This window comes from Myotis myotis, unplaced genomic scaffold (assembly GCF_014108235.1).
Source record: "Myotis myotis isolate mMyoMyo1 unplaced genomic scaffold, mMyoMyo1.p scaffold_m19_p_3, whole genome shotgun sequence".
In the NCBI taxonomy this organism is placed as follows: Eukaryota; Metazoa; Chordata; class Mammalia; order Chiroptera; family Vespertilionidae; genus Myotis; species Myotis myotis.
The window spans coordinates 209,666,405-209,694,317 of record NW_023416335.1 but is presented as its reverse complement, the minus strand read 5'-3'; the positions used below and the strand labels follow the sequence as shown (position 1 = coordinate 209,694,317).

At 58.3% G+C, this 27,913-nt stretch overlaps 2 protein-coding genes across 2 annotated transcripts; one reads left to right on the top strand and one right to left on the bottom strand.

The window, feature by feature from the left end:
* Nucleotides 1-21: 21 nt before the first annotated feature.
* PMM1 (phosphomannomutase 1) lies at nt 22-7,931 on the top strand. Its single transcript, XM_036300758.1, has 8 exons — nt 22-181; nt 3,282-3,399; nt 4,513-4,589; nt 4,702-4,793; nt 5,011-5,110; nt 6,231-6,306; nt 6,978-7,093; nt 7,441-7,931. The coding sequence occupies exons 1-8, from the start codon at nt 95-97 to the stop codon at nt 7,561-7,563; spliced, it is 789 nt and encodes a 262-aa protein (XP_036156651.1). The 5' UTR covers nt 22-94; the 3' UTR covers nt 7,564-7,931.
* Nucleotides 7,932-8,128: 197 nt separating this feature from the next.
* On the bottom strand, nt 8,129-20,777 carry CSDC2 (cold shock domain containing C2). Its single transcript, XM_036300759.1, has 4 exons — nt 20,592-20,777; nt 11,379-11,677; nt 10,471-10,593; nt 8,129-9,987 (listed from the first exon to the last, which is right to left on the bottom strand). The coding sequence occupies exons 2-4, from the start codon at nt 11,552-11,554 to the stop codon at nt 9,825-9,827; spliced, it is 462 nt and encodes a 153-aa protein (XP_036156652.1). The 5' UTR covers nt 11,555-11,677; nt 20,592-20,777; the 3' UTR covers nt 8,129-9,824.
* Nucleotides 20,778-27,913: the final 7,136 nt, after the last annotated feature.

Below are 27,913 nucleotides of genomic sequence, written 5' to 3'. Positions count from 1 at the left end.
CCCCTCCCAGGCCCCGCCCTATCTAATCGCCCCTTCTAGCCGCGGTTCAGACAGTCACGTCCCGGGAGTGAGCCGGGCGCGCGGAGCTGCAGCCATGGCTGTGGCCGCTGAGGGCGCCCGCAGGAGGGAGCGCGTCCTCTGCCTGTTTGACGTGGACGGGACCCTCACGCCGGCTCGCCAGGTAGGGGCCCGACGTTCGGAAGCTGCGGTCGGAATGTCCCGCGGACACCCGGAGGCCGAATGTGGGGCCCGCAGCGGCGTGACCCCGACCTCTGAGACCGAGTGTGAGATGCAGAGGTCCCCGGCCCCTGACTCTCGGGGACCGCCCGATGGGAGTGATGGACACTCGGGTCCTCTTGTCACAACCCCCGAGCGTCTGCCCCCACCTTCTCCCCGCGATCATCCGAGCTGGGTGGATTCTGGAGGGAGGGGGCTGCAAGCAGGGACCTAGCTCCCCTTCCTCCCCCTCTGCCAGGCCTCCACACGCCGAGGCTCGGCTCTCGGACGCCCCCGTCTCCCCAGCCGCGCTCTCCCATTTCAGCCCTAGGACGCCCCGGTAGCCGTAAACTGGCGTCTGAACCCAGGGTTTCAGAAGGGGCTTGGAGCGCACCCAAGCGTCAGAGTCGCCATCTCGTGGGAGCAAAGGGGTTTCGGAACCATCCCACCGACCTTTGCAGGCCTGGGCCTGGGTCTGGTTTCTCCAGTCACTCTTCCCCTTTACTTCCCACCCCCAGCGTGGAGAGGAGGGAGGGCTTACTCTACCTTTTCCGTGGATACGGGCTCTGCCCACCTGGAGGTGAGAGTTCCCAGGCCCAACGTGGCCACATTGGGGACTGTGGCGCTGGGAAGGTGGGAGTGCAGTTCTCTTAAAGGCTTCTCACCATATTTATTCTCTAATCTAACCTCTGCTCCATACCGTTTTTATCCCATTGGATTTCACCTTGGATGAGCCTCCAGGCCCATCCTCACCAGGCCTCTTTCTTACCCGCCCTCCAGTGTGGGGCCTTAAGGACCAACTACTAAGGGTTCTAGAGGGGCGAGCCAGTGGGCGGGGCTACAGGGCAGAAGCTGATGGGAACACAGGTCTTAGCTTCCTTCCCCTTTTAGGTTCTGCAGGCTCCAAATCTCTCCCCTAGGGGAGGGCCCTGGCTTGGGCCCTGGGGGCACAGGAGGAATCTGGCCTCCTCCCTGCCCTCCAGCAGTCCTCAGGGATGGGAGAAAGATGATAGTGGAGGGAGAGCGGCAGGGTCTAGGCAGCCCCCACCCTTTCCTCTTACACTTTGCTCTCTGACCCAACAGCCTATACAAGAACAGTGTGTTTGTGCCGGCCACCTATGTTATTGTCAGACCCTGTCCTTAGTGCTTTTTAAGGGTTAATTTTTAATTATGCAAGTATTCATAAATGCATTCTCTTGCAAAGAATGAAAACAGAGAAGGCTAAAGTCCCCTCTGACTATGTCAGGATCCAACCCCCTCCCCAAAGTAACCTGGTTGCCTGTTGTGTAGCTTCCTTCCAGATCTCTATCTGGATCTGTGTTTGTCCAGAGGAAATAGTACATTGTTTTATGAAGCTTTAAAAAAATATATCATACATCATACTGTGTGTGCCTTCTTGCAACTTGGTTTTTTAAAATTTGCTTTTAGGGAAAGGAAGGGGGAGAAAGAGAGAAACATTGATTTGTTGCTCACTTATTTATGCGTTGATTGATTGATTCTTGTATGTGTCCTGACTGGGCATCCAACCAGCAACCTTGGTGTGTCAGGATGATGCTCTAACCCAGTGGTCGGCAAACCGTGGCTCACGAGCCACATGCGTCTCTTTGGCCCCTTGAGTGTGGCTCTTCCACAAAATACCACGTGCGGGCGCATGTACAGTGCGATTGAAAGTTTGTGGCCCATGCGCAGAAGTCTATTTTGAAGAAGTGGCGTTAGAAGAAGTGGGGGGTGTCGGTCGGTCAGTCGATGGGATGGGAGACGCAGCGCGGGGGGAGGTACATTGTTTTGAGGTACGTTCGCTGAGGTCGACCCCTTCCAACTCTCCCATCCACACTCGGCTATCTGAAACAAGTATACAAGATGAGTGTGGATGGGAGAGTTGGAAGGGGTCGACCTCAGCGAACGTACCTCAATCAGATTGAGGACGTTTTTAGCAAAGGCCAGCTTAGAAGTCCCCTAATTAAGTTAATAACAATGTATCTACCTATATAGTTTTTTTTTTTAAATATATTTTATTGATTTTTTACAGAGAGGAAGGGAGAGAGATAGAGAGTCAGAAACATCGATGAAAGAGAAACATCGATCAGCTGCCTCCTGCACATCCCCCACTGGGGATGTGCCCGCAACCCAGGTACATGCCCTTGACCGGAATCGAACCTGGGACCTTTCAGTCCGCAGGCCGACGCTCTATCCACTGAGCCAAACCGGTTTTGGCTACCTATATAGTTTAAGTTTTAAAAATTTGGCTCTCAAAAGAAATTTCAATCGTTGTACTGTTGATATTTGGCTCTGTTGACTAATGAGTTTGCCGACCACTGCCCTAACCAACTGAGCTGCCCAGCCAGGCTTGCAGCTTGCTTTTGACAGCAAGTATGTCTCGGGACTCTCTCATGTAGGAAGTACAGGCCTGCCTTACTCTGTGTCACCGCAGTATATTTCCGAACAGGTGTGTGCCATTCTCTGATTGACGAGCATGTATGTTGCTTGTAGTTTTCTATTATAAACCATACCCCAATGAACCGCCATATACACGTGGGAAAGAGAAGTGGACATTTGGATATGGGACCACGTGCATTTTAAGTTTTCATAGATCTCGCCATATTACGCTCCAAACTGGCTGTACCCAGTTTACACTTAACATTTGAGAGTGTCTGTTTCCTCTGTATTACCATCCCCTCTTGGTATTATCAGCTTTGAATATCTGACTGTTTGAAAACATGGATTATAACTCATTAGTTTACATTTCTTTGATGGGTAATCTTTTCACGTAATCGGTGGCTGGTTAATTGCTTGACCCCCTCCAGGTGTTGCTACTGTGGTCCCCATTTCATAGATGGGACAAAGAAAGGCAAAGCCATTAGTCAAGGTCATTTTGTTGTAGAGGGACTTGAGCCCGAGTTTGAACCCAAGTGCATCTGATTGTTTTAAGGTCTGTGTTTTAAACCTTGAACTGCCTCAGATCCAGGTGGAACAGGGGCCCCCCGGATTCTGAGCACTGAGTGGGGGCTGAGTGGGAGCCCCAAACATGCCTACAGCCGGATCTTGTGCTTCCCGCCCTGCTGCAGAAAATCGACCCTGAGGTGGCTGCCTTCCTGCAGAAGCTTCGAAGTCGGGTGCAGATCGGTGTGGTGGGCGGCTCGGACTACTCTAAGATTGCTGAGCAGCTGGGAGAGGGGGATGAAGGTAGGACAAGCGGCCAGCACCAGCTCCGAAGTCCCATAAGCGGGCTGGTGTGGGTGTGGGGAGATCAGGGGATCCACAGACCCCATCCTGTTTCTGCAAAGGAAGTAGAGGGAGCAGCCAGATGCTTCCCTCACTGTTTCAGCGACTGTGCCGTGAGCACCGACCGTGAGCCTGCCACTGTTGTTTTGGAGAAACAGCAGGGAATGGAGCAGGCAGAATCCTGCCCAAATGTGGTTATATCCTCAGTTCTTCCTGCTGAGTCTCGGTTTCCTCATCTTTAAAATGGGCATAATCACTGATGGCTACCATTTGTTGAAAATGACCATGTATTAACTCCCTTTCATTTAATCCTCACAACTCTGCTTCAGGGCGGGCATTTTACAGAGGAGGGCTCTGATGTCTCTGGGGGAGTTTTTGGACCTAGAACTCCCCCCCCCCCCCCATTCTCAGCTGAGTTCCTGATCTCAACTCAGACAGATGCTCCAGCTCCGCAGACCAGAAACTTCCTTGAATTTCCCTCTCCCCACCCACTTGGTCATTCCATCAGCCGGTCCCGCGATATCTCCCTGTGTCCATGTCCCCATCTCCATCACCCACCACTGTCCAGGTGACCACCTGCCACCTGGACCTGCAACCGCCTCTGGCTGCTCCCTGTGCCTCCCCACTTCCGCCTACTCACTTCTCAGCGCAGCCAGAGCTGGAAGCTCGCTCAGGCAACCAGCCCTGACAACACAGTGATGGAAGCTGTAAACAAAACCAAAGCCCCTGTGCTGAGGGACCGGGGGAGCACCAAGCGGAAATGCCGCCCTCTGCTGGGCAGTCCTGGAAGGCTCCCAGAGGAAGGAGCCGGGTCTTGGAGTGGAGGGGGACGAGGGGAAGGGCATTCCAGGCAGAATGACCTGCATGAGCAAAGCCTAGAGATGTGACTGGCTTGTTTGCTTGTTCGGAAAGAGCCAAAGCTTCGGAAAGGGAGAAGTATAGAAAAGCAGGTTCGGGGTGGAACAAAAAGTCTTTGAATGCCAGACCGAGAAGTGTGAGCTGTGTCTCTCTCCTGGGCTCTGGGTACCTGGTCTCATGCTCCCTTTCTCCCCTGGCCTCTCCATGTCCCTAAAGTCATTGAGAAGTTTGATTATGTGTTTGCTGAGAACGGGACAGTGCAGTATAAGCATGGACAACTGCTCTCCAAGCAGGTCAGTGCCCCCACCCCTGGGCCTTAGCCCAGGACACTTTTCCCCAGAGAGACAGTCCCGGGTGGCGGGAGCGGCACCAGCCGGCACTCAGAGCGCTGTGTCCCTTGCCCAGACCATCCAGAACCACCTCGGGGAGGAGCTGCTGCAGGACTTGATCAACTTCTGCCTCCGCTACATGGCCCTGCTCAAACTGCCCAAGAAGCGGTGAGACCCCACCCAGCCCTGCCCAGCCCCTCCTCTCAGTTCTGGGCCTGAGGAGAACAGGGGTAGGTCTCTCCAAGGGGACCTGGGGATGCTCCGGCCCTGGCCTTTTGGTGGGTGGATTCTCGTCCCCTGTGAAGTCCAGTAGAGCTGGATTGAATTCAGGCCATTCTCTCCTTCTCTCTGGTTCTGCCCTCCCTCCCACCCCCATCACCACCAGTGGAACCTTCATCGAGTTCCGGAATGGCATGCTGAACATCTCGCCCATCGGCCGGAGCTGCACCCTGGAGGAGCGGCTCGAGTTCTCCGAGCTGGACAAGGTGCCACCTTAGGCTTTAGGACCTCAGTCACTCAGCCTCTCTGAGCCTGTTTTCTCATCAGTGCCATGGATTGGGGAGGGGGGGGAGTGTTCTGGGAGAACCAGCACCCTTTAGGCACCTACCATGTGCCATGGTTGAGGCACGTGTGCATCTTTCCAACGTTGCTGGTTTCCCGCCCCTGGGGACCGACACCACCAGCCACCTAACTCCCTAAGCTCACACTTGGGCATCACTGACACCTTCCCACCCACCTAGGGTCCGACAATCATTCCTGCTCATTCAGCCTCGAAGTTGGCCTCAGATCTGTTCACCTGTGTGTCTTCCCCCTGCTCCCCCCCGTGTGTCTCCCCGCCATGTGTCTCCCCCGCACTACAAAACAGCCTGTTCTTCAGCAGTGCCACCGAGAGCCTTGTACAGCACATCTGTCCTCCCTGTCTGCTCTGCTCACAGCCGTCCCATGGCCCCCTTGCCAACTGGGCAGTGTCCCAGCCCCCGAGGTGCCCGAGCCCTGCGGGGCCTGCTGGCTGGGCCCCCCCTTCAGCCTTCTCTCTGCCTCTGTGCTCGGAACAGACCCGGGTCCCTCTCGCCTGTGGATGTGCCGCTCCTGCTAAGCTTAGACTTGGCTTTGCCCACTGCACGCAGCAGGCGCAGACGTGAGCGCCGGTGCACGGCGGGTGCTGTGGTCGGGAGGCTTCCTGCTGACCTGCCTCTGGGCGCCGCCACTGCGCACAGGGCTTCACGGGCTCTGCGCGCCCCGCGCTCATTCCGGCGGCGGAGCCCCGTGCGCTTTGCTGACCTGGCAAACCTGCGGGGAAGAAGCGGACGCTGTGGCTGGGACTGCCCTTTCCCCTCCGCCTTCCTCCGTGAGCCTCTCCTCCAAGCTGCCCTTCGGAGTGCCCGCCCCCTCCCGCCGGCAGGACTGGCGCTGAGTTCAGTCACAGACCCTCCGTCCAGCCCGGGCTCTGCCACCGAGGCTGGGGGCCCCTCTCGAGCCTCTGTTTCCCATCGGTCAGGGGGCCATGGCCTCCACCTGGATTTAGCGAGTCCACTGAGTGTGCCCAGCACAGGGCCTGGCTCGCAGCAGCCTCTGAGCCTGGGCCTGCTTCCTTCCCTCCTGCAGAAGGAGAAGATCAGGGAGAAGTTCGTGGAAGCTCTGAAGACGGAGTTCGCCGGCAAAGGGCTGAGGTTCTCCCGAGGTAGGTCCGCGCCGCGGGGAGGGCCGAGCAGGGCAGGCTCAGCCCGAAAGGGCATGGCTGCATACGCTATGCCCCGCCCCCAACCCCGTCTTCCCCACCTAAACCCAGTCATCACCCCACCCCTTCCCACGGCAACTGCTAGCAAGTCCCAGGCCCGGTCCGAACGCTGCTGGGATCTGACACTGCTCCCGCCTCCGCTTCGTCTGCTAACCGTGGGCTGTCTCCACTGCCTGCTCACTGCACTCCGTGCCCTGCTCAGAGCTCCCCAGGGGCTCCTCGCTCCTAATGAAACCCCGGGCCCAGGACCTGCGTGCCCACCCCTGCCCTCGGGCCTTCTCTGGCGCTGGGACACTGCATGCTTTTACCTGCCTTGGGACTGTCCTTGCTCCCCAGCTGTCACCACTCTGGCTTACATCTCAGCTGCGTCACCTCCTCAGAGGTCTCCCCTGACCCGCTGACTAGAGAGCCCACCCCAACCCTCTGGGCCAGTCTGTTACTGCCTGTTCTTCCACCTGGATCAAAACCCCCATGAGGATCCCTGTCTGTCCCATGCCCTGTGCCTGGGCCCCAGTAGCCACTCCAGGGCTGTGGAATGAGATGGCAGACGGAGGGCCTTACCCACACTCACCCATGAGCCACTCTCTGCTGTCTTTGTCCGCCCGACCCTGCAGGAGGCATGATCAGCTTTGACGTGTTCCCTGAGGGCTGGGACAAACGCTACTGCCTGGACAGCCTGGACCAGGACAGCTTCGACACCATCCATTTCTTTGGCAACGAGACCAGCCCAGTGAGTGCCTCAGCCCTGGTCCCTCCCGCTCTGTCACCCCCAGGTCAGGCCAGGACACAGGGTGACAGAGCAGGCCTCTTGGGAGACTCCCAGAGAACAGCCAGTGCGTACCAGCCCATTACACAGATGGCAAGGTTGGGGCCCAGAGCTGGTTGGACACTGGCCCCTTGTCACACCGCAGGTCAGGGCAGCCCTGGTAAAGGCCAAGGAGGAGGGCTTTCTGGGTGTTCTGAGGGGGCAGCTCTGTGGGAGCCAGTGTGGGAAGGGGACCCCATGCCACGGTGGGTGCTGGTCCCCAACCCTGGGAACCTTGTCCAGGCGCCACCCTCTCTGCCTCCTGTGTGCAGGGTGGGAACGACTTTGAGATCTACGCCGACCCCCGGACTGTGGGCCACAGCGTGGTCTCCCCTCAGGACACGGTGCAGCGATGTCGTGAGATCTTTTTCCCAGAGACAGCCCACGAGGCATGACCGCGACTTCCAGAGGCCTCCCCCAGGCCTAACGCCGCCCTGGCCCTGGTGCTGGATGGGCCGGCCCTCTCCTTTGGCCCAGGACACCTGCCTCGCATCACCTGCTGCAAGGCCAGGGTCTGTGCAGCGACTGCCCCCGGCCAGCTCGCAGTGGACTGGCTCCGTCCTGCACCCCGATGGCCCCGGCTACAGCTGCTGCTTGTACTTCTGAACAGAATGGGTTTTGTCTACACTGGAGGAGGTGGATGCGAGTGTCTGTACGAGACAGCCCGCCCTGCCTTCCTGTCCCAGTCGGGGTGCAGGGCAGTGGGGAGGGAGTGTACTTGTGAGAACTTGATCACAAATATTAAAGTTCCCACAACAAGGTATGGCGTTGGTTCTGTCTGAATGGGTAACTGGCGCCGGTCACGGGTGCTGCGACAGCCACCTCTGCGCCGACGTGGAAACAGGCACGGGTGGCAGGACTCGCCCAGGTCACACAGGAGTCAGGGAGGGTGGTTTGGGGTGTCCTCCCCCAGCCCCTTCCCCCGGGACCCAGACAGAGGCAGCTCTGGGCCAGGCTGAGTCACAGTTGAGGGTTTATTGCCAGTGTTGAGAAGACGGGGAGCCCGAGGGTGGGGCCTCAGAGGGGGTGTGACTGGACACTGGGGGGTGTGAGTGACAGAATGCCACTGACCCTCTGCCACCCCAGGTGGCCCCAGGGCTGATACCCACATCCCCCTCGCCAGTGCCTGGAAAGGGTGGGTCTACTCACAGGAGAGGGGACCTTGGGGGGCTCCTAGGGGTTAACCTGCATCAATAAACCTACCCAGTGGGCCAGGGAGTCCTTGTTCCCCAAGGAGAGGCCTCAGGCCTTGCAGAGCAGCCCCGGCTCAGAGGGTGTGGGGCTGGGCCATTCTCAGTGGGGGCGCTGCCAGCACATCTCAGCAGCTCTGGGCTTCCAGCTGCGTAAGGACTGGGGGCAGGGATGGGGCACATCCCAGCCGGGCTCTACCCTGGAGCCCTGGGGCATCTTCAGGGCTGGGGATCCTAGACGGTCACTGAGCCCTCCTGTTGGGCATCAGCCCTTTACACACAGACTGGCTCCCCTAAGGGTCACTGTCCTGGCAGGCCCTCCCTTTAGCCCCATTTCCGTCCCCACCAGACATTGTGCCCTGGGAGGGGGGGCAGGGAGGGAGGGAACCCCTCCTTCCTGGCCTCCCGGCCAGGCCAACCCCCCACCCAAGGGTGAATGCACATAACACACACGCACACACATTAAGGGACGGACAACAGGAACCACAACTCAGCCACTGGCTTGGAGGCCGGTGGGAGCCGCATCTCGGCTTTGGGAAGAGGGTCCAGCAAAGGGGTTGCAGGGCTGGTGGGCTCCCAGGCTGAGGCCATTCCTGTGGAGCCCCCGCCTGGCCCTGCCTGAGGGGACGTGTCCATCCATCGCTGGGTCCCCAGCAGCCACTGTGCTGAGCACGGGCGGAGCATCAGTGGGGCTCGTGAGTCAGGGAGAGGGGAGGCCTAATCCAAACTGGGGGGGACGTCCCCCTCCGCAGTCCCGCACCTCCTGGGGAAATGGAGGCAGCAAGACTCGCATGGCCAGGGGAGAAGATGGGACCTCAGTTTGGGGTTCACAGAGCCACTGCCAGGCTGAGGAGGAGGGATTGGCCCGCAAAAGGGGCCCCAAACTGCCTTCTGCCCTCAGGCCTTTTCCTGCCTCCAGTGTGTGCTGAGAGCGGGAGAGGGCAGGCTGGCCGGCCCTTCGCCCCTTTCCCTGCCAGAGGCTGGAGGCCCCAAAGTGCTCACTGGCCTGGCTTCTGAGGGCGGGTCCCGGCCACCAATGGAGCCCCGGGCGCAGGGGTGGGTTGAGTAACAAGCAGAGTCCGGCCGGGCCAGGGCCAGAGGCCCAGGCTGGGGGGAAACTCGTCCCAGCAGGGCCCGGGGTGCGCCTGACTCCCAGCCCCAGGCCTGATGCAGGCTCTGGAGGTTCAGTGGACACAGGACAGGTGGGCAGGGGCGAGAGGGCCTGTGCCAACGTGGCAGGGAGGGGAGGAAGGAGAGAGCGGACAAGCAGAGTGGGCAGGGCTGTGGCCTCCCCCTCGGTCCAGCTCACACAACAGTCACAGGTCACGGGGCTGGATGGAAGCACACGTGCAAGACAGACAGACAGACAGACGTGCACACTGAGGCTGCCTGGGGGGCCGAGTCAGCCCGTCCCGTGGGGCATGGAGCCTGCCCACCTGTCCATCCTGGGGGGCTCCCCGCCCAGCCTAGGAGCCCACGACCTGCCCGGACCACGTCTCGTGGGGAGTGTGTGGGGCCAACTGGGTGAGCACCACCTCCACGGCCTGGAACTTCTGGTTCTTGGGTGGGATGGGGCACATCTTGTAGGTCACCTCGTCACCCTCCACGGGGACGTAGTCCCCCTCGATGCTGGAGGCAGAAAAGGGGCGTCAGCCAATGGCAGGCCCCACTCCCTGGCACCCCTGCAGCCTGGCCTGCGGACGGACGGCCTAGCCTCCCTCAGCATCTCCGCCCTCCAGTCTGCAACATGGGAAACAAGCTGCCCCCTCCTCTGTGCTGTCGGGGGATTGAGATGTGAGGCTTTAGAGCATCTGTGTCCTCCCCGGGCCATGCCTGGCATTAGGGCTGGGACACAGGCCTAGCCCCACCTTCCCTCCCAGCCTACCTGCTGCAGGCCTTCCGGTGGCTCAGCCAGTGGCTCTTAGAGCTTGGGGTCTGAGGGCCCCTCCCCACCTGGCCCAGCCCCGATGGGAGGAGGAGGACGCCAGGAGCAGGCCTCAGCCAGGGAGGGGGGACTTGGGGAGGCACTTCTTGAGGCCCTGCTGGGACACTGCAGCCAAGAACAGGGCGATGGGAGGGCCTCACGGAGACGGGCTGCGGGGCAGGACTCACTCAGACACGTGCACGAAGATGTCCTCTGACCCGTTCTCGGGGGTGATGAAGCCGTGGCCTTGTGAGCGTGAGAACTGCTTGCAGACGCCCTTGAACACGGGGCCAGCCGAGGCGCGGGCTGTCCTAAGGATAGGGTCGGGGGATTGGAGCTGTGGCCTAGGGGTCCCCCAGGCGCCCGCAGCCTCCCCAGGCCAGAAGCCACACACAGTTAATTCAGTCCTTTCATCATCCCATTGAGAGAAAAGGAGACTGAGGCTGAGAGGGGAACTGGCTCCCCCGGGCACACGGCCAGCCCCCCCCCTCTGCACAGCGCCCTCACTCCTCACTATCTCCTGAAGCAATGGTGTCCCATCCACTCATTTCTCACTCACCCCTTCTTCATTCATTAAACGTCTGCTCTGTGCCGAGCCTTGGGTCGGACACAACAGTCCCTCAGCCGAACGCTCCTCCTTCAGCCAAGCCAAGGCAGTCTCCCTGAGGGTCCCACAACGCCCCTCCTCCTGCACCCCAGCCAGGAACTGTCTCCAAAGGCCCACCCACTCCCAAGGTCAACCCTATGCCTCCATTTTTGCCCAGGCTGTTTCATCCTTCACCTGATATATGTTCCAAACTCAGCTAAGACGTCATCTTCCCTAACGCCTAATGCCGGTCCTCACTCCCAACCCTGCTGGAGGGAGTGAATGGTGGACCAAGTCCCTTTGCACTGTAGGCCGCTTGTGGGATCCAGTTCATCACTGGATCCCCTGGTCGGGAGCCCAATAAATCTTTGTGGAATGAGTGAGTGAATGAATGAATGAACGAACACTAGCAGTTACTGGAAAGTTCATGCACAGCCCTCCTGTCCTTGGGAAAGAACAACGGGCTGGAGAAGGAGGGGACAGAAGCCTGGGTGAGGGGCAGGTACTCACGCCGAATACGTCCTGGTCCGCTTGGTGGGCAGGGGACTGGGCAGGTCCCGAGCTGAGACACCGCCCCGCTCCCAGACCCTGCTGCCCTCCCGTTGGAAGGGGAAGGTGGGCCAGACTGGGGACTTGGGGGAGTGGAGTGGGGGCACGACCGGGGGCGATGGGGGCTCCGAGGTCATGGTGGGGCCGGCAGGAGGGTCTGGTGGGCTCCTGGGCCCGGGGGCCGGTGAAGGGCCTCGGCGTCCTTGTGGGCAGGGCCCGGCCTGGCCCTGCTCAGCAGCCTCACCAGCCACAGGCTCCGTCTGGAAGGGGAACAGAGAGGTAGAGGTGAGTGTGCTCCCGGGCGGGCAGCTGCCAGGCACGGAGCACAAGTCTGGATGGCTGGGCCTGCCTGCCCGTCTCAGAGTGGGATCAGGGCACTCACGGCTCTTCTCTGGCTCTGCTCTCACCAAAAAGACAAAACACTCCTACAACCTCGCTGTGGGCTAAACTATTCCCTGAAAATTCGTGTGTTGACGTCCTACCCTCAGGTGACGGCATTTAGACACGGAGCCTTTGGGAGGTAGCGAAGTTTAGATGCGGTCAGGAGGGTGAGGCCCCCATGAAGGGGGTTAGTGTCCTTTCAAGAGACCTTGGAGACCTTGCCTCCTCTCTCCCTGCCCTGAGAGGAAGACGGACCTCATAGTCCTTCCAGCTTCAAGTTCAATTCTCTAACCCCAGGGGTCTGGGAGGTGGGGTGGGTACAGTGGCCAGTGATGGTCAGGAACCCGGTTTGACACAAGCGTCAGCAGTTTCAAGTGCCCAGATCCGTGTTTGGATCTCAGCTCTGTCGTTTGTAACGTGGTGACCTCAGTTCCAATAGGGTGGGTGGTGTGTGGGCTCTGGGCCCAGATGGCCTGGGCTTGAATCTTGGCTTCTCTACCAACTCTCCTCACTGTCGGCTCAGTTTCCTGCTCTGTACAATGGGGAGAGTGTTGGTTACTACTTTATAGAGAGGCTGCTGTGAGGATCACATGACTGCTACACACGTAGGACAGTTCAAGGGCATGGTGAGCTCTGGGGAGGCTGGAGCTTTTTCCTGAGCCCCGTTTCTTCCTCTCTAAAATGAGACAGAACTTACCATGCAGGGTGGCTGAGGACTCAGTGGTGTAGTGTATGTGACAACATCTGGCATCTTGTAGATACCCAGTAAATTGCTACTTTCAATGCTAATCAATAGAAGTTCCCACACCAATAGCTGTGTCTAGATGACCTTGAAATAATTCATCCTATAGTTTCCTCTACTGAGGAAGAGAACACAGTTTCCCTACCACACGCCTACCCGCCCACCCTCCCCCCAGGGTTGGGAAATATTGGACCCTAAGAGGCGCTGCCGTGGAACCCTGGGCAGAAAAGCACCCTGTACCGAGCCAGGCTGTTGACTGAGCTGGGTCAGGCAGCTGGCACATGGGGCGGGGGGGCCTGGATGGAAGAGCTCCAGCTCAGCTGTCTCGGCCACTGACCTTGGGGAGCACTTGCACTGGCCTCGGCTTCCTGATCTGTACAAAGGAACTGATAAACCAGCCTCGCCCCTCACAGGCTATGGGGGGCTTGGCTAAGCCTGGGACTATAAAGATTATCCCAGAGTCCTCACCCCATTCCTTCACGCCCCCACCCCTCACCCAGATGCCCGGGGTCAGAGGGGAATCCCTGAGCTGCAAGTCTGTTTCTGGTCTCCATATTGCCCCTCCCCCAAATCTGGAGTTTCCAGGGAAGAATTTAAGGCAGCGGTTCTCAACCTGTGGGTCGCGACCCCTTTGGGGGTCAAACGACCCTTTCACAGGGGTCGCCTAAGACCAGCGGAAAACACATATATAATTACATATTGTTTTTGTGATTAATCACTATGCTTTATGTTCAATTTGTCACAATGAAAATACATCCTGCATATCAGATATTTACTTTACGATTCATAACAGTAGCAAAATTACAGTTTTGAAGTAGCAATGAAAATAATTTTATGGTTGGGGTCACCACAACATGAGGAGCTGTATTAGAGGGTCACGGCATCAGGAAGGTTGAGAACCACTGGTTTAAGGCTTCTTTTTTTGTTTGTTTGCTTGTTCTGTTTTGTTAATCCTCACCCAAGGATATTTTTTCATTGATTTTTTTTTTTTTTTTTTTTTTTTTTAGAGAGAGAGAATGGAAGGGAGGGAAGGGAGGGGAGGGAGGGAGGGAGAGAGAAACATTGATGTGAGAGAGACACATTGATTAGTTGCCTCCCACATGAGCTCCAACCGGGGCTGGGATCAAACCTGCAACCCGGTCTGTACCCTTCACCGGAAATCTGCAACCCGGTCTGTACCCTTCACCGGAAATCGAACCCACCACTCTCAGGTGCGTGGGCTGGCGCTCTAACCACTGGCCAGGGAAGGCTCCTTAGGGGCCCAGAGACCAGGAAGCCCCCACAACACCGCCTGGCAGGACGGGAAGAGCGAGGAGTCACTCATTCAACCCCCATCCCTGGAGAGGCCCTGGGCGGCTGTTCAAGGTCCCCCAGCAAGCGGGGTGCTTCTGGGTCAAGATAATGAGCTGGCTCTGCCATCGGGGGGTGGGTGAGACTCCCTGCTCCCCGGCAGCCAGGAGAGCTGGAGGGGAGGGCGAGGGGCCCCTCGTGGCCCCTCAAGCTGAGCTCGGGTCTTTCTCTCCGGCCTCGCTCCAGGAGGCAGGAGTGGGCCCGGTTTGGCATTTGTACCCCCATTTTAGCGAGAAGAAAACGGAAGCTTCCAGAAGAGAAGCCTTCACACGAAAACCTGTGCCCGAGTGTTCAGGGCAGCATTCTTCGTGACAGCCAGAAAGTGGAAACAACCCAGAGATCCACCAATTGGTGAACGGATGAGCGAAACGTAGTGCAGCCACATAGAATGTCATTCGGCCAGAAGAAGGATGAGGGGCCGACACACACGCATCACAGACGGACCCGGATCACTGAGCTCCTGGGAGAGGCCGACACAAGAGACCGCACAGCGCAGGGCTCCATCCATGAGAACTGTCCCCCACAGGCGGGTCCCGGAGACAGAGCAGCTGAGCGCCTGCCAGGGGCTGGGGGAGGGCCGCGTGGGAGTGCCGGCTAAGGGGTACGAAGCTTCTTGTTGGGGTGATGAAAATGTCCTAAAATGGACTGTGGTGATGTCACACGACTCTGTGAATATACCAAAACCATGTGCTTGTCCACCTTAATGAAGCCGGTGAGTTATAGCTCAACAAAGCTGTTGCCCAAAAGGAAGACGGGCAGGCAGCTAAGATCCCCATGGTGACCGCTGGGAGGGCAGGAGATGCCAGGCTCTGCAGCACACTCCTGGGGTCCCCACTTCACCTGGGCGAGGTGGCAGGTGGTGGGGCAGCTCCGCCTCCCGCTCCCGGGAGCAGGGAGGCCCTGCCCAGCGCACAGCTTTCCCAGGCCTGGCATGCTGCTTGGTGGTCCTGGGAAGGGCAGAGGCAGCCCACCATGGTTACCAGGGAGACGCAGCTGAGCTGGGCCAGCTCTGGCCAGCCAGGCCTCCCAGCCAAGGCTGAGCAGGCATGGCTCCCAGGCGGTGGGAAGGGGAAGATGAGCTGATTATCCAGGGCTCGCCTTGAAAGGAGCACAGCCCTCCTCCTTCCCCTCCCCAACAGGGGGTCCCCCAAATGGACCAGCAGCATTCAGCCCGCACAGGACGTCACTGAGGCTGCTCCCCAACTACATCCCCCACCCAGGGGGCATCCCTGAGAGAAAGCAGGGCGTCTGCTCAGGGCGGGAGGGGCAGTGAGGCAATCTCTCCAGGCCCTCCCCGCATCTCCTTCCTCTTCTGGCACCTGGGGTTACAGGACCCCCTCCTTCCAGAGCTCCCAGGAGGAAGGAATGGGATTGGAGCCTGGGAAGCACTGGTGGATGCTGAGTGAGAGGTTGCTCTCCCAGGCAGGACTGCTAAACTGGCGTGGGGGGGCAGAGACCCCGCTGAGCGGAGCCAAGCCCACCTGTCACTCTCCTCTCCCTGCCCCCCAGGGACTGGCTCATCCACTAGATCCTGCCCCACCCTTCCTCACTTATCCTTCTTATTAAATTCCTGCAATGGAACTCGAAGGCTGGTGCTATCATTACCCCATTTTGTAGGTGAGAAAACTGAGGCCCAGAGAGGCTATGTCACTCACTCAAGGCCACACAGCAATGAATGTCTGAGCCAGGACTCAAACCAGGGCAAGCTGACTCTGCAGCCTGGAGTAGGAAGTCAGGAGTCCTGGGTCTGGGTCCTGCATTGCGACCGACTTGCTCTGCGACCTTAGATAGAACCTTTCCCACTCTGGGCCCTGCCAGAGCCCAGAGCTTGAAGGAGCTGCACATGCCCAGCGGCCTACGAGACCAGGGAGAAGGGGTGCAGAGCAAGCCTCCACGTGCTGCTGCAGAAAGGGGCGAGTGAAGACGGGCTTTTATTGTCTCAATGCCATACATCTGCCAAAGTCTTTTCAGAGGCGATTTTTCATTTTTCAACTTTCCAGTTGCCCTGGAAGGTTGAAATTAGAATTGTTTCCATTTTATAGCTAAGAAATCTGAGGCTCAGAGAGGTTAAGCGACCTGCCCAAGATCACACAGCAGATAAGCAGCAGAACCCAGATTCCTCTGAAGGTAAACAGCGCACTTCTTGTGAGGATGAATTCTGTTCCTAGATCAGCCAAGACGAGGCTGGAGTTTTCTCAAAGGAACTTTTCCTGAGAAACTAAAGGGGAAATAACTCCTCCAAGAGCAGAGAAACACATGTGTCTGGAGAGCGTTTGTTTCAACTCAAGCCCAGCTCCCAATCCTCGGTGCCCCTCTGGGGACATCTCCTGCCGGAATTACGCTCTGAAGATGGCAGTCTGAGCATGAGAGGAGAGCGCAGGCCCCAGAAGCCCCTGAGTGCCCTCCTGAGTGACCCCCCCGCCCCACGCCACCCTCCCACCCCACCCCCGCTTTCTGCGGCTCAGTTTCCGCATCTGTCGAACAGGCTAATCAGCGTCCCCTGCCCCAGTTTCAGGAGGGGTGGCGGGGCTGTGAAGGGGCCCACCTGTGAGTGGGCATCTCCCTGGCCACATGTTTTGGTTCTGACCCTCCGGCCAACCTCCTCTTCATTTGCCTGCATGGACCTCAGCTGACTCGTGATCCTGCAGATGGAGGAGCCAAGAGAGGCGAAAGCCAAGCACCAGGGCTGCTGGGAGATAACCTGGGGGGCCCTTGTGACACAGTTAGCATATGGGACCGCGGGACTGACTCAGCCGTCAGCGGGTGACCATTGCCCTGGGGCTGGGGCTCCTCCAAGTCTTAGCTCCCACGAAGGGCAGGGCAGGAAATGGCTGCCAGAGTCCCCTCCTGAGCGTGTGGACAGCCTCTCCCTCTGTGCACATCAGAGTAAAGCAAACCCGCTTGCCCACCCAGTGCGGTGTGACCTGGGCAGCACCTGCCCCTCTCTGGGCTTCACGCGTTACCTCGGCTGTGCAGGCACCACCGGGCTAGATGCCTCGTGAGGGCCAGTCTAATCGTCCTCTGAGGTTGTCAGAAATACATGCTGCCCTGCCAGTGTGGTCGGTTGGTTGGGCACCGAACCCACGCACCAGGAGGTAGCTGGTTCCATTCCCAGTCAAGGGCACACGCCTGGGGTTGCGGACTCAGTCCCAGATGGGGATGTACAGGAGGCAGCCAAGTGACCTTCTGCCCTCACATTGGTGTTTCTTTCTTTCTCTTCCTCTCCCTTTCTCTCTCTGTAAAAATCAGTGAACTATTCTTTCACACACACACACACAACACGCGCACAACCAGGGCCAGTAGCTCAGTGGTTAGAGCATTGTCCAGATATGCCAAGGTTGTGGGATCCATCCCGGTCAGGGCACATGTAAGAATCAACCAATGATGCATAACTCCTTTCTTCTCTCTTTCTCCCTCTCAAATCAATCAATAAATAAACATTTAAAATACATGCTTAAGTGAAACAAAACTGATAGCCGGGCACCTGGACAACAAAACAAAAGGCGACAGCCCCCCGTCAGAGGCCCCAGGCCAGTGGGGGAGCACAGACAGATGACTAGACTCTGTGTGGGAAATCCTGATACGGCTACCAGTATTGATTATCAACCATGTGCCAAGTGGGGTGCCACGCCCTCTGTGCCGCACTTCCTCATTTAGTCCTCACAGCCACGCTGCGTGATAATTGCCATGGTTACCCCCATTCTTCAGAAGGGTAGACTGAGGCTCAGAGAGGTAAAGGGGTTTGCTGGGGTCACACAGCCAGTCCGGGGCAGCGCTTTTGCAACCTGGAGACATTTGGGGGTGTAGGTCCAACCCCTGCCAGAGGAGGGGAGGGAGGACCAGCAGGTCCCCGGAAGCCCCTGCTCTCCCTGGAAGCACTGGGGGCGCAGGGCTCAGGGCTCTATTTCTGGCTTTGTGCTGACTCAGACCATGACCTTGGGTGAGTCACTTGCCAACACTGGCAAGCTTCTAAACAGCACCCCCAGGAAAAGGAGCCGGCCCACGCCCCCATGCGGAGAAGCAGACGGGGCAGGGAAGGACCTGATGGCCTGAACATGGGGGGCAGGGACACGGATCGCAGGGGAGGGGCTTCCTAAACGCAGGGGTCTTGTTCATGCTGAGCCCCAGGAGGCTGAGGAGACAGCCTCAGACCACCAGACAGAGGCCCTCCCCGCCTCTCCCCGCCCCTCCCCGCCCCTCCCCGCCCAGCCTCCCAGACGCTCCTTAAAATAATACATCAGTGCCCAAGCTGCTCCCGAAGCTGGAGGTGACCTAATTAAACCTGGTTCTTCCCTCTCACAGCGCGTGTGCGTGTGTGTGTGTGTGTGTGTGCGTGTGCGTGTGCCCGTGTGTGTGTGTGCGTGTGTGTGCGTGTGCGTGTGCCCGTGTGTGTTTGTGCGTGTGTGTGTGTGTGTGTGTGCCCGTGTGTGTGTGTGCGTGTGTGTGCGTGTGCGTGTGCCCATGTGCGTGTGTGTGTGTGTGTGTGTGTGTGTGTGTGTGTATGGGGGCTGCCCCAGCCAATACTCGAGTGTGAGACCCTTTCAGTCTTGTCCTTGTCATGCTGCCTGGGGGCTGCTGTGATTCAGGCCCCTGGGCATCAGGGGGGAGCGGGGATGACAGGATGGGCACCTCAAGAGCCAAGCTCACATCCCCACTCTGCCAGGCTGTGTGACCCTGAGCAAGTCACTGTCCCACCCTGAATCCCCCTAGAGCAGCGGTTCTCAACCTGTGGGTCGCGACCCCTTTGGCGGTCGAACGACCCTTTCACAGGGGCCGCCTAAGACCATCCTGCATATCAGGTATTTACATGACGATTCATCACAGTAGCAACATGACAGTTATGAAGAAGCAACGAAAATAATGTTATGGTTGGGTCACAGCATGAGGAACTGTATTTGAAGGGCCAGAAGGTTGAGAACCACTGCCCTAGAGAGAGGAACAGACTGGACAAAGTAACGTGGGAAGGCACTGAGCTTGAACTCAGTCAGCCTGACCCAAAGCCCGTGGCCTTTCCCACGCACCACGCCACGCATCCTGGTGACCATCCTTCACTGGCGTGGGGGCAGAGGAAGAGCCCCCACTGCTTGTCGCTCCCCATCGTGCTGCTCCCCATGGACCACGGTCCCACCTGCCTCCAGCCCCCTTTCCACCAGGCTCTTCCTGGTCACGCTCCTTGCGACCAGCTCAGCCAGGCCCTGAGCGCCCTCTGCTGGTGCCACTCTTGGGGACCTACCGCCAGACCAGCCTTCAGGTGTTCCCTCCCCACCCACCAGCTGGGTGGGACCCCCCCATGGCCAGTGGGCATCCGGGAACATTGCCCCCCTGTCTCTCTCCAGGCCCCGAAGAGGCCTCCGTGGCCACGACTGTCCGCTGGCCTCTCCCCGTGTGCAGCCAGTCCCTGCTGACATCGCCTTTTTAATTTTTTATTTGGAGGACGGGGCGGGGCCGGTATGGGAACATAGATGTTTCAGGAAAATACTTCAAGGAAATGGTAGGGGGGAGGCTGGGAGGAGAAGCATTCAGAATGTGGAGGACCCAGAGGCTCTGGGAGGGAGTCAGGTTTGGGGACCTGGCTCCCATCCCCCAGGGGTCTGGAGACAGCCCCTTCCCAGGGAGAGGCCTCTGCTGGAGCTCACCCAGGCGGCCAGTGCCAGGCTCCCAGCGGTTGCCCACCCCCACCCAGGGGCACTCCCAGCCCCTCCCCTCTCCCAGCGGACGGACGCAGCAGTGCACATTCTGTTTATTATTGTTCTCTCTCTGCATCCCCCGCCCCCAGCCTGGGAAGAGCCTGCAGGCTGGCAGCTTGGCAGGAACCTGCTGTCTCCCTGTGGGTGCCAGCGTCACCATGCCTTGTCTCCGCCTGGACTCCTCTGCCAGGGTCAGGCCACTCGGGACGTGGTACCCGCCAAGGCTGCCCCAGTCCCTGTATCCCACCGCCCCTAGCCTATCACCCCTGCCCTCCAGGGACTGCACCCAGCAGGGTGGAGGTCAGGGCCCCGACTGGTGAGCAGGGGAGACAAGTGGCCTCAGAAGAGGCAAAAGCTATGGGTGGGGTGCCTCCCTGGTGAAGATAATAGCATAGGCCACCCTTCCAAGCCAATTAACACCAGTATCCCCATCACACTGGGAAGAAACAGGATGAGACAGCTGCTCCCCATCCAACTGGCGTCCCTCCCCTGCTCCAGCCCAGGCCCAGGCCCAGCCCCAGCCCCAGCCCCAGCCCAAATGTCCCAGGGAAAAGGCCCACTGTGTTCCCTCCTGCACTTCACATTTGCATCTGGTAGGAACACGATTATTCCCATTATTTCTCCAGTCATTTCTCTCCCTGGATCTTAGACAGGAGGCTGCGGCGTGGCAGGTGCCTGCTGTCCTCTGCCTCGAGCCAGACACAAGTCCCAGACACACACACGCACACACACGCACACGCAGACACACGCTTTCTCACAGCCTCAGCTTCCCTTGGGGACCGGGGAGAGGGAGGGAGGGGCGAGGGCAGGGTGGGTTCTTCTACACACCCTCCCACATTCCCTCTGTAAGCTGAACTGGGCTGGGTCAGCCCCAGGGGAGGGACCCACCTTCCCAGCCTCCCCCACCCCCATATCATACCTCCCTCCTGCTCCCCTGCCAAAGCCAGTTTCTAGAGCTGGTGTGGCTCAGTCCCCATCCAGCCCCGGCCAGGCCAGCCCCGGCCAGCCCCTTACCTCTCCCTGGCAGCTGAGGTGGGACTGCCTCCTGCAGCCGGTTTAGCACTCTGCCTCCTGGCACCTGGAGCTGGGCGCAGGGGAGGGTCTGAAAGATGCGCTGTGTGTATGGGTGCGTGTGCGTGTGCGTGTGCGTGTGCGTGTGTGTGTGCGTGTGCGTGTGTGTGTGTGTGTGAGCATGCGGCACCTCAGCCCCTCACTCACTCACTCACACACGCCTTCCCCCTGACGTCAGGGGGAGCAGGAGGGAGGGGCTGGTTGGAATTTGTATCCCGGCTTAAAGGGACACGGGCCCAGACGCCAACCCGAGTGAGAGAGCTCGCTCGCAGCGTCTCCCAGGGCCCTAAAGCTTCTTTTTTCGGAAAGTGGCTTTTACTGCCAGGCCAGGCTATAATTTGCCCTGCCAGGTGGGAGGAACCGCTGAGGAATGCAGGGGAGGGAGAGCCGGGGCAGCTGGCACTCCTGCCAATTAGAGAGCAAGTGGGGTGATGAGTGTGTGCTGGGGGGCTGGGCGGGGGGGGGGGGGGGGGGGTGAGTCTGGGAGGATGGAGGCTGCTGCCGCAGAAAGAGCCCCAGGGGGTGCTCCAGGCAAGGGGTGGGGGGAGCTGGGATCTTCAGAGTGTCCCCTGCCCTCCATCAGCACCAGCCCTGTGCTCAGGTCTGTCCCTCAGTGGACTCTGGGATCCTTGTTGGCAAGTTACAAGTTACAAGAACTCGTCTCCTTCTCAGTGGGCCCTTGAGATCGGTCCATGGAACTGAATTGAAGAGGACCCTCCTAGGGGAGTGAGAAGTTTACCCCGCGCTCCCCCGCCCCCCAGCTTGGGAGTCTCTGGAGAGATCCTGGTTTCCACATCAGACGAGCCGGGTGCGAATCTCAGCCCCGGCACTTTCAGGCTGTGTGACCTTGGGCAAGTCCCTCCGTCTCTGATCCTCCACAGCTTTGTCAAGTAGGGAAGAGAGGGTGGTTGGAAGTTCATGTGCCCTAAGCCCTGGGCTGTAGGGGTGGAGGTGGGGGCGGGGGAGGGCTCCACGAGGGGCTGCTCCTCATCCCTCCTCTCAGCCTCAGCTTGGAAAGGAGGAGGCCCTTCCCTCGTAGACTGGGGACTGCTGAGGCAGGCGGGCATTGTCAAGTCTTACTAAAATAAAAGGAGGGCGGAGTTATAAGAGACACAATCGCGAAAAATACAAATAATGCATAAGAATAGCTGGTAAGGCGCCCTGAGGGTGGCCCACTGGTCAGGCAGCCGCCTTGCCCTCATTTAGAACTCACCACAGCCCCAGGCTGACTGTCATCACCCGGCTCTGCTGGAGAGGAAACAGGCTCCGACGGGAGGAGAGGCTTGCCTGTGCCCCTTACGTGATTAGAAGAGGACGGACCCAGGGCATCCGACGCTCTCACACACCCGGCCCTTCCAGAACCTCCAGGAGAGCCAGGCGCACTCGGTCCAGGGGTCTGACTCTACAGGACGGGTGGTGCCGCCCCGGCCTGCTGGGACCTGAGGCCGGAGCTCTGACTCCACTCCACCCGCTGAGGGCCTGCCCGGAGGACCCTTCCCCCTTCAATTGTCTTCCTTCAGTGCCTTCCTCTCCTCCGAAGATGATCATCGTTTTCATCATCTCAGCTGCTTCTCATGACAAGTCCTGGAGGCTCACCTGGAGGAGGAAACAGGCTGGGAAGACGGCGAGGCTCCACGCACTCACCTGGCTCAGAAGGGGCCGTGACTGAGCGGACGGGCCGTGGTGGACACCTGCGATGTTCACTGCCCACCACCCACTGCCCCTTCTGCTGGGCACTGCCTCCCTGTCGTGCTTGGGGGCACCCCTGTCCTCTCACGTGGCCCACAGGACCCCTGGCCCAGGCTTGGCCAAGGAGAACCAGTACCAGGACTTGGGCTGGAATCTGGATGGATGCCAAGGCCGGCTCTTCTCCCCTGTTTAAACGGAGCCCCAGCTGACACGAAGGGGCCAACCTTGCCAGAATCCAGAGAGAGGCCATTGTGGGAAGGGGCCGGTTGGTCGGGAAGCCCTCAGATGGGCTCGAGCTTTGGGGTGCCAGGGGGAGAGGAAGGAGGCTGGTGAGGCCAGGAGGCAGGGCCTGGAGGGCTACTTCTGAGAAGCTGAGCCTGGTGCTCAGTGAACGTGAACGAGGCCAGGGCCCGAGGCCCTTCATGTCCAGCCTTCTTCCTCCCGGCTCCTCCCCACCAGCTGGCAGACATGTGCTGGGCTGCCAGGCAGCGGGAGAGGCGTGAATGAAGGGGGCCGGCCGGTTGGAGCAGTGCCACGATTATTCTCGACAAGGAGGAGAGGGCACAGCTGTTCATTCAGGAAATGAGCAGCCTGGCGCCACCCACCACCCACCAGCAGCGAGTAACAAAGCATCATCTGCTTCCCACCAGGGCCTCTGCCGGGGAGGCTATTTTTGTGAAAAGCTGAGAATTCAAAAGCTCATCTCCTTGAAAGCCTCCCTCATCTTGGAGGAGCAAATGAGGCGGGTCAGAGCCCAGCAGCCCCGGAATCCTAGTGCTTCCACCTGGATTATAAGTCCCACTCCGTTACCGACCGTCAGCACACCACGGGGCCGTGCTGGACAACCATGGCCTTGAACCCGCATAACCCCGCATCCACAACCCCTAAGGTGTTGGTGCCCCTTAACGGATGTGGAAACTCAGGCACAGAGAGGTTAGGAAACTGGCCCAGCCTCACACAGCTGGTCATGGAGCTGGGATGAAAACACAGAAATCCTGGCTTCCATTTAAAGAATGTCTGCACTGTTACTCTCTCTGCTGCACCACATGCCTTTGAAATGTCTTTCAGTTCCCCGGTGCCCATCTCCTTGACAGGGCACCCGCTCCAGCCCATCCCAGTGATTTTGCCTAGTATCTTGGAGCGGTCCTTCCTTCTCTCCCTGCCCCCAGTCATCCTCTGCAACCCCACGACTGCCTTGTTGAGAAGATGCTTTTCTGCAGCTCTGATCACGTGATCTGTTCACTTACTGACTACCTACTATGCGCCAGGTGGTCTAGGCTCAGATACAGCTGTGAATAAGACAAACACCCTCCTTGAGCTTACAAACCTGTCTCATCTAGGAAGAGACATAGCACCAAGTACACAAACAAATGTATAATCACAGATCTGGAGGCAACGCATTGGAGACCAAGGAGACTGGTAGAGCCAAGTCCAGCTGCTGAAGTGGAGGGCTGCGAGAGGAGTGCTCTGAGAAGGCGCCCTGCACCCCAAAGGGTGAGAACGATCCAGCCTTGTAGAAAGCTGAAAGCACCTTCCCCCCTCCCCCTCCTCTCCCCCCTCCCCCCCTCCCCTGAACCTTTCTCTCTCCTAAGCTCCAAGGGCCCTTTTTGCTTCTGTACCTCTAAATAAACTTTCTCTTATTAAAAAAAAACAAAAAACAAAAACAGGAGGGAAAAGGCAGGCAAGAACTCTGCATATTCAGGGAACTTAAGGTCACTGATGTGACTAGAGCCGGGCGGAGGAGAAGAGCAGGGACCATATTGTGTCGGGTTTGGGGGCCTGAAATGAAATAGGGAGGCATGACATGCTGCTGCCTCTAGTGTCCCTGGCAATCTGGCAGTCCTGCCTAGGGAACGATTGTGCGATTGTGCGGGCAGGAGAATGAGGGAGCCCCGCGGGGTCCCCTGGCCTGGGCCTCCCCTGTACCCTGCCCTAGGACCTGGGGCTGGAGCAGCCAGGCTGACCCCCAGCTGACACAGGGCTGGGCTGGGTGTAAGCCAGGCTGCAATCGGAATCGGCCATCTGTACACACACACACACACACACACCCTGGGCTGTGGGCCTCCAGCCTTCTCAACACTAAGGGCTCACCTCCATCCTCACCTTCATTTTTTTAAATATATTTTTATTGATGTCAGAGAGGAAGGGAGAGGGAGAGAGAGATAGAAACATCAATGATGAGAGAGAATCATGGATCGGCTGCCTCCTGCACGCCCCTGACTGGGGATCAAGCCTGCAACCCAGGCATGTGCCTTGACCAGGAATCAGAATGTGACTTCCTGCTTGATGGGTCAACGCTCAACCTCTGAGCAGCAGCGGCTGGGTTCATCTTCACCGTCTTGGCCTGACACATCTCCCGGGTCTGTGTGGGGCCTCATGCACCGTGGCCCCAACAAATACCTGTTGACTCTCTGCCCTTTGTTTTGGCTCAAGCCCAAACGGTGCAACATCCTGGGACACTGCTTAGGTCCCTTCTGGAGTCACCCTTCCCAGCGGCTCTCCAGCCATGCCTTGGTCTCCATGGAGGGGCGTTTTATTATTTTTTAAATATATTTTATTGATTTACTTTTTTTACAGAGAGGAAGGGAGAGGGATAGAGAGTTAGAAACATCGATGAGAGAGAAACATCGATCAGCTGCCTCCTGCACACCCCCCTACTAAGGATGTGCCCGCAACCAAGGGACACTGGGACCAATCGAACCTGGAACCCTTCAGTCCTCAGGCCGAGGCTCTAGCCACTGGGCCAAACCGGTTAGGGCTGAAGGGGCATTTTAAAAGCGCCCCATTGAGGACGGATCCTGGGCCTGTCCGGACACCACCCAGGGCATCCCTCCGTTCCTCAGCCTCCGCTCCTGGAGGACCTGGAGGAAGTCCTCTGAGGCTCAGACCCGGGGAGCCGGGCCTACCCTGCACACCTGGTTGGTTTCCATTTATAATTGAACGGTTCTTCTCTTTGCTTTCACTGCTAGAAAGCTGAGACCAAATTCCCCCACGCCAGCAAGTTCACAGGACCGTGCGGTGCGTATCTCAGGGCCAGTCTCTCCTTTCCATCCTTTCACTTCATCCCCCAAGAGCTATCTGTCCTGGGCTTGCCGTGTGCCCGGCACTGGGGAACCGACAGTGAACAGAACAGACGACACCCGTGTACGCGGCGCTCACAGCCAAGAGGGAGAGGCAGTGAAGCGGCCTCGTAAGTGCCTGTCCACATGTCGGGAGGCGATAAATGCTGCAGAGACAGCTAAGGAGGGGAGTGGGGCCGGGAGGGGGCTGGTTCGCAATTTCAAACGGGGATATGTGTGTCAGGGGAAGTGACACCGACACCGAAGTGACATTAAAGCAAGGACTTGGGGGAGGTGAGGGATGAAGACATGAGGGTGGTGCCCTAGCCGGTTTGGCTCAGTGGATGGAGCATCAGCCTGTGGACTGAAGGGTCCCGGGTTCGATTTTGGTCAAGGGCACATGCCTGGGTTGTGGGCTCGATCCCCAGTAGGGGGCGTGCAGGAGGCAGCCGATCCATGATTCCCTCTCATCACTGATGTTTCTATCTCCCCCTCTCCCTTCCTCTCTGAAATCAATAAAAATATATTTAAAAAAAAAAAAAAAAGGACAAGAGGGCGGTGAGAGGAAGAACGCCCCAGCCGCAGGCAGAGCCCTGAGTGAGGAGCCAGGAAATCAGGCAGAGGGTGGGCACTCGTCAGAGGGATCTTGGGGTGGGGCCCCCCAGGGCTGTGGAGGCTCTTCCCGCGTGAGATGGAGCACCGCAGGGTCTGGAGAGAAGGACGGGGACTTGCTGAGCGATAGATGTTATAACAGCGGCTCTGTGTCAGTGTTGAGTGCAGACTGTGGGGGACGAGGAGGAGCTGAAGACGGAAGCTCAGGGTGGAGGCTGCTGCAAAGGCCCAGGTGAGGGGCGAGGGAGGCTGGGACCACGGGGGGCAGTGGAGGTGTTAGGGAGGGCTGGGATCTGGGTGCATTTTGGAGGTAGAAACAGCAGGATTGGTTCAAGGGTTCGCAGGGGTGTGAGAGACAAAGGAGGGTCAAGGAGGACTCCCAGGTGGTGGCTGAGCAACCGGAAGAAGGGAGAAGCCATTTTCCAGGGTGGGGAGACTGGGAGGGAAGCAGGTTTTGGGGTGGGGGTGACCAGCAGCTTGAGATGGAGGAGACAGGATGTGTGAACGTGGTGCTGGGGAGAGGGTTGGCCCGGATGGACACGTGGGAGGCCAGCTGCCCATGGCTGCTGCCCTAAGCGGTGGGCCTGAGCCAGCAGGGTTTCAGGCGGGGAGAGGAGTCTGTGAGGTGGGGAGCCTGGCCCCAGGGAGCCATGAGGAAGGCGTGTGTGAAGGAGGAGGGAGGGATCCGCCGGACAAATGCTGCCGATGAGGACTGAGAATTTCCGCCGGACCTGGCCATGTGGAGGCCATTAGTGACGGTGAGAGCAGTTTGGGTTGAGAGGTGGGGCCCCAAACCTGATGGGAGCAGGTTGAAGGGAGGGTTCGGAAACAGCAGGCACAGACGATGCCTTCAAGCAGTTTTGCTGGCAATGGGAGCAGAAAATAGGGCACTGGCGGGAGGGAAAGGGGGCCAGCAGAGGGTTTTCTTAAGAAGTGAAAAAAAAAAATCTTAATTGCTTTTTTAAAAAAATGTAAATTTTACTCAGGTTTGAGTAGGTAATATATTCCCATGATTCCACACGACAAAGACTCCAAATGGTATTTGGTTAAAAATTCTCCCTCCTACCCCTGTCCGTCTCCCAGCCCCCACCCTGGAGACAACCAATGCAATCAGGTGTACACACAGACTATTACTTTAATTTTTCTCCCTTTTTGACACAAATGGTTACATCCCATACACGTTGCTGGGTGCCTGGCTATTTTTAATACTTAACAATATTTTCTGAATATCATTCTATATCAATACACAAAGAGCATTCTCATCCTTTTTTATGGCTTCGTATTATTTCGTTCTATGATATCCCCAGCGCCCCTGCGATGGGCAGTCATTTGAGGTCAGTTCTGTTATTATCTCCATTTTGCAGAGGCGACTGCGGTGCTGCGAGGTTCATCGGTTCCCGCAGGATTGCTCAGCGAGCGCCGGCGTGGGAACTGCGGCCCGAACCGCGTGCTGGGCTCTCCTCCGCCCCCTGGATTGGTTTCCCACCGTACTTCTCCCTCACTTCTACACTCTCAGCAATTACTCTGCTACCCTTTTGTTCATGCAAATAACACAGAGTTACAAGCGCTGACCATGTGCCAGGCACAGAATTAGGCCCAGAGGACGTGGAGGGACATGACAAAGAAGTCCCCTGCTGGCCAGGACCCTGCAGGCTGAGTCTTTGTGTGCTTTTGTACGCCACCTCCAATCCTCCACGGAATGATGCGGAGAATTAATAAAGAAGCTGGTCCCTGTTTTTCACTAATGAGGAAGCCAAGCGTGCCAACAAATCGCTGTTACAGTCCTGTGAGCCCAACACCAGGAAAGAAGCCTGGGAACCCAGCCACTGACGTCGGCAATGCCTGCCCTGCCCCATCCCCCAGCCTGGCCCTCCTCCCGTTTCCCATCTCTATGAAAGCCTCCCC

Coding starts and splice junctions, on each gene's coding strand:
- PMM1 (XM_036300758.1), top strand. CDS start 95: ATGGCTGTGGCCGCTGAGGGCGCCCGCAGGAGGGAGCGCGTCCTCTGC. Junction 182..3,281: donor CCCTCACGCCGGCTCGCCAG/GTAGGGGCCCGA, acceptor GCCCTGCTGCAG/AAAATCGACCCTGAGGTGGC. Junction 4,590..4,701: donor GACAACTGCTCTCCAAGCAG/GTCAGTGCCCCC, acceptor TCCCTTGCCCAG/ACCATCCAGAACCACCTCGG.
- CSDC2 (XM_036300759.1), bottom strand. CDS start 11,554: ATGACCTCGGAGCCCCCATCGCCCCCGGTCGTGCCCCCACTCCACTCC. Junction 10,594..11,378: donor CGGACCAGGACGTATTCGGC/GTGAGTACCTGC, acceptor CCCTATCCTTAG/GACAGCCCGCGCCTCGGCTG. Junction 9,988..10,470: donor ATCTTCGTGCACGTGTCTGA/GTGAGTCCTGCC, acceptor TTCTGCCTCCAG/CATCGAGGGGGACTACGTCC.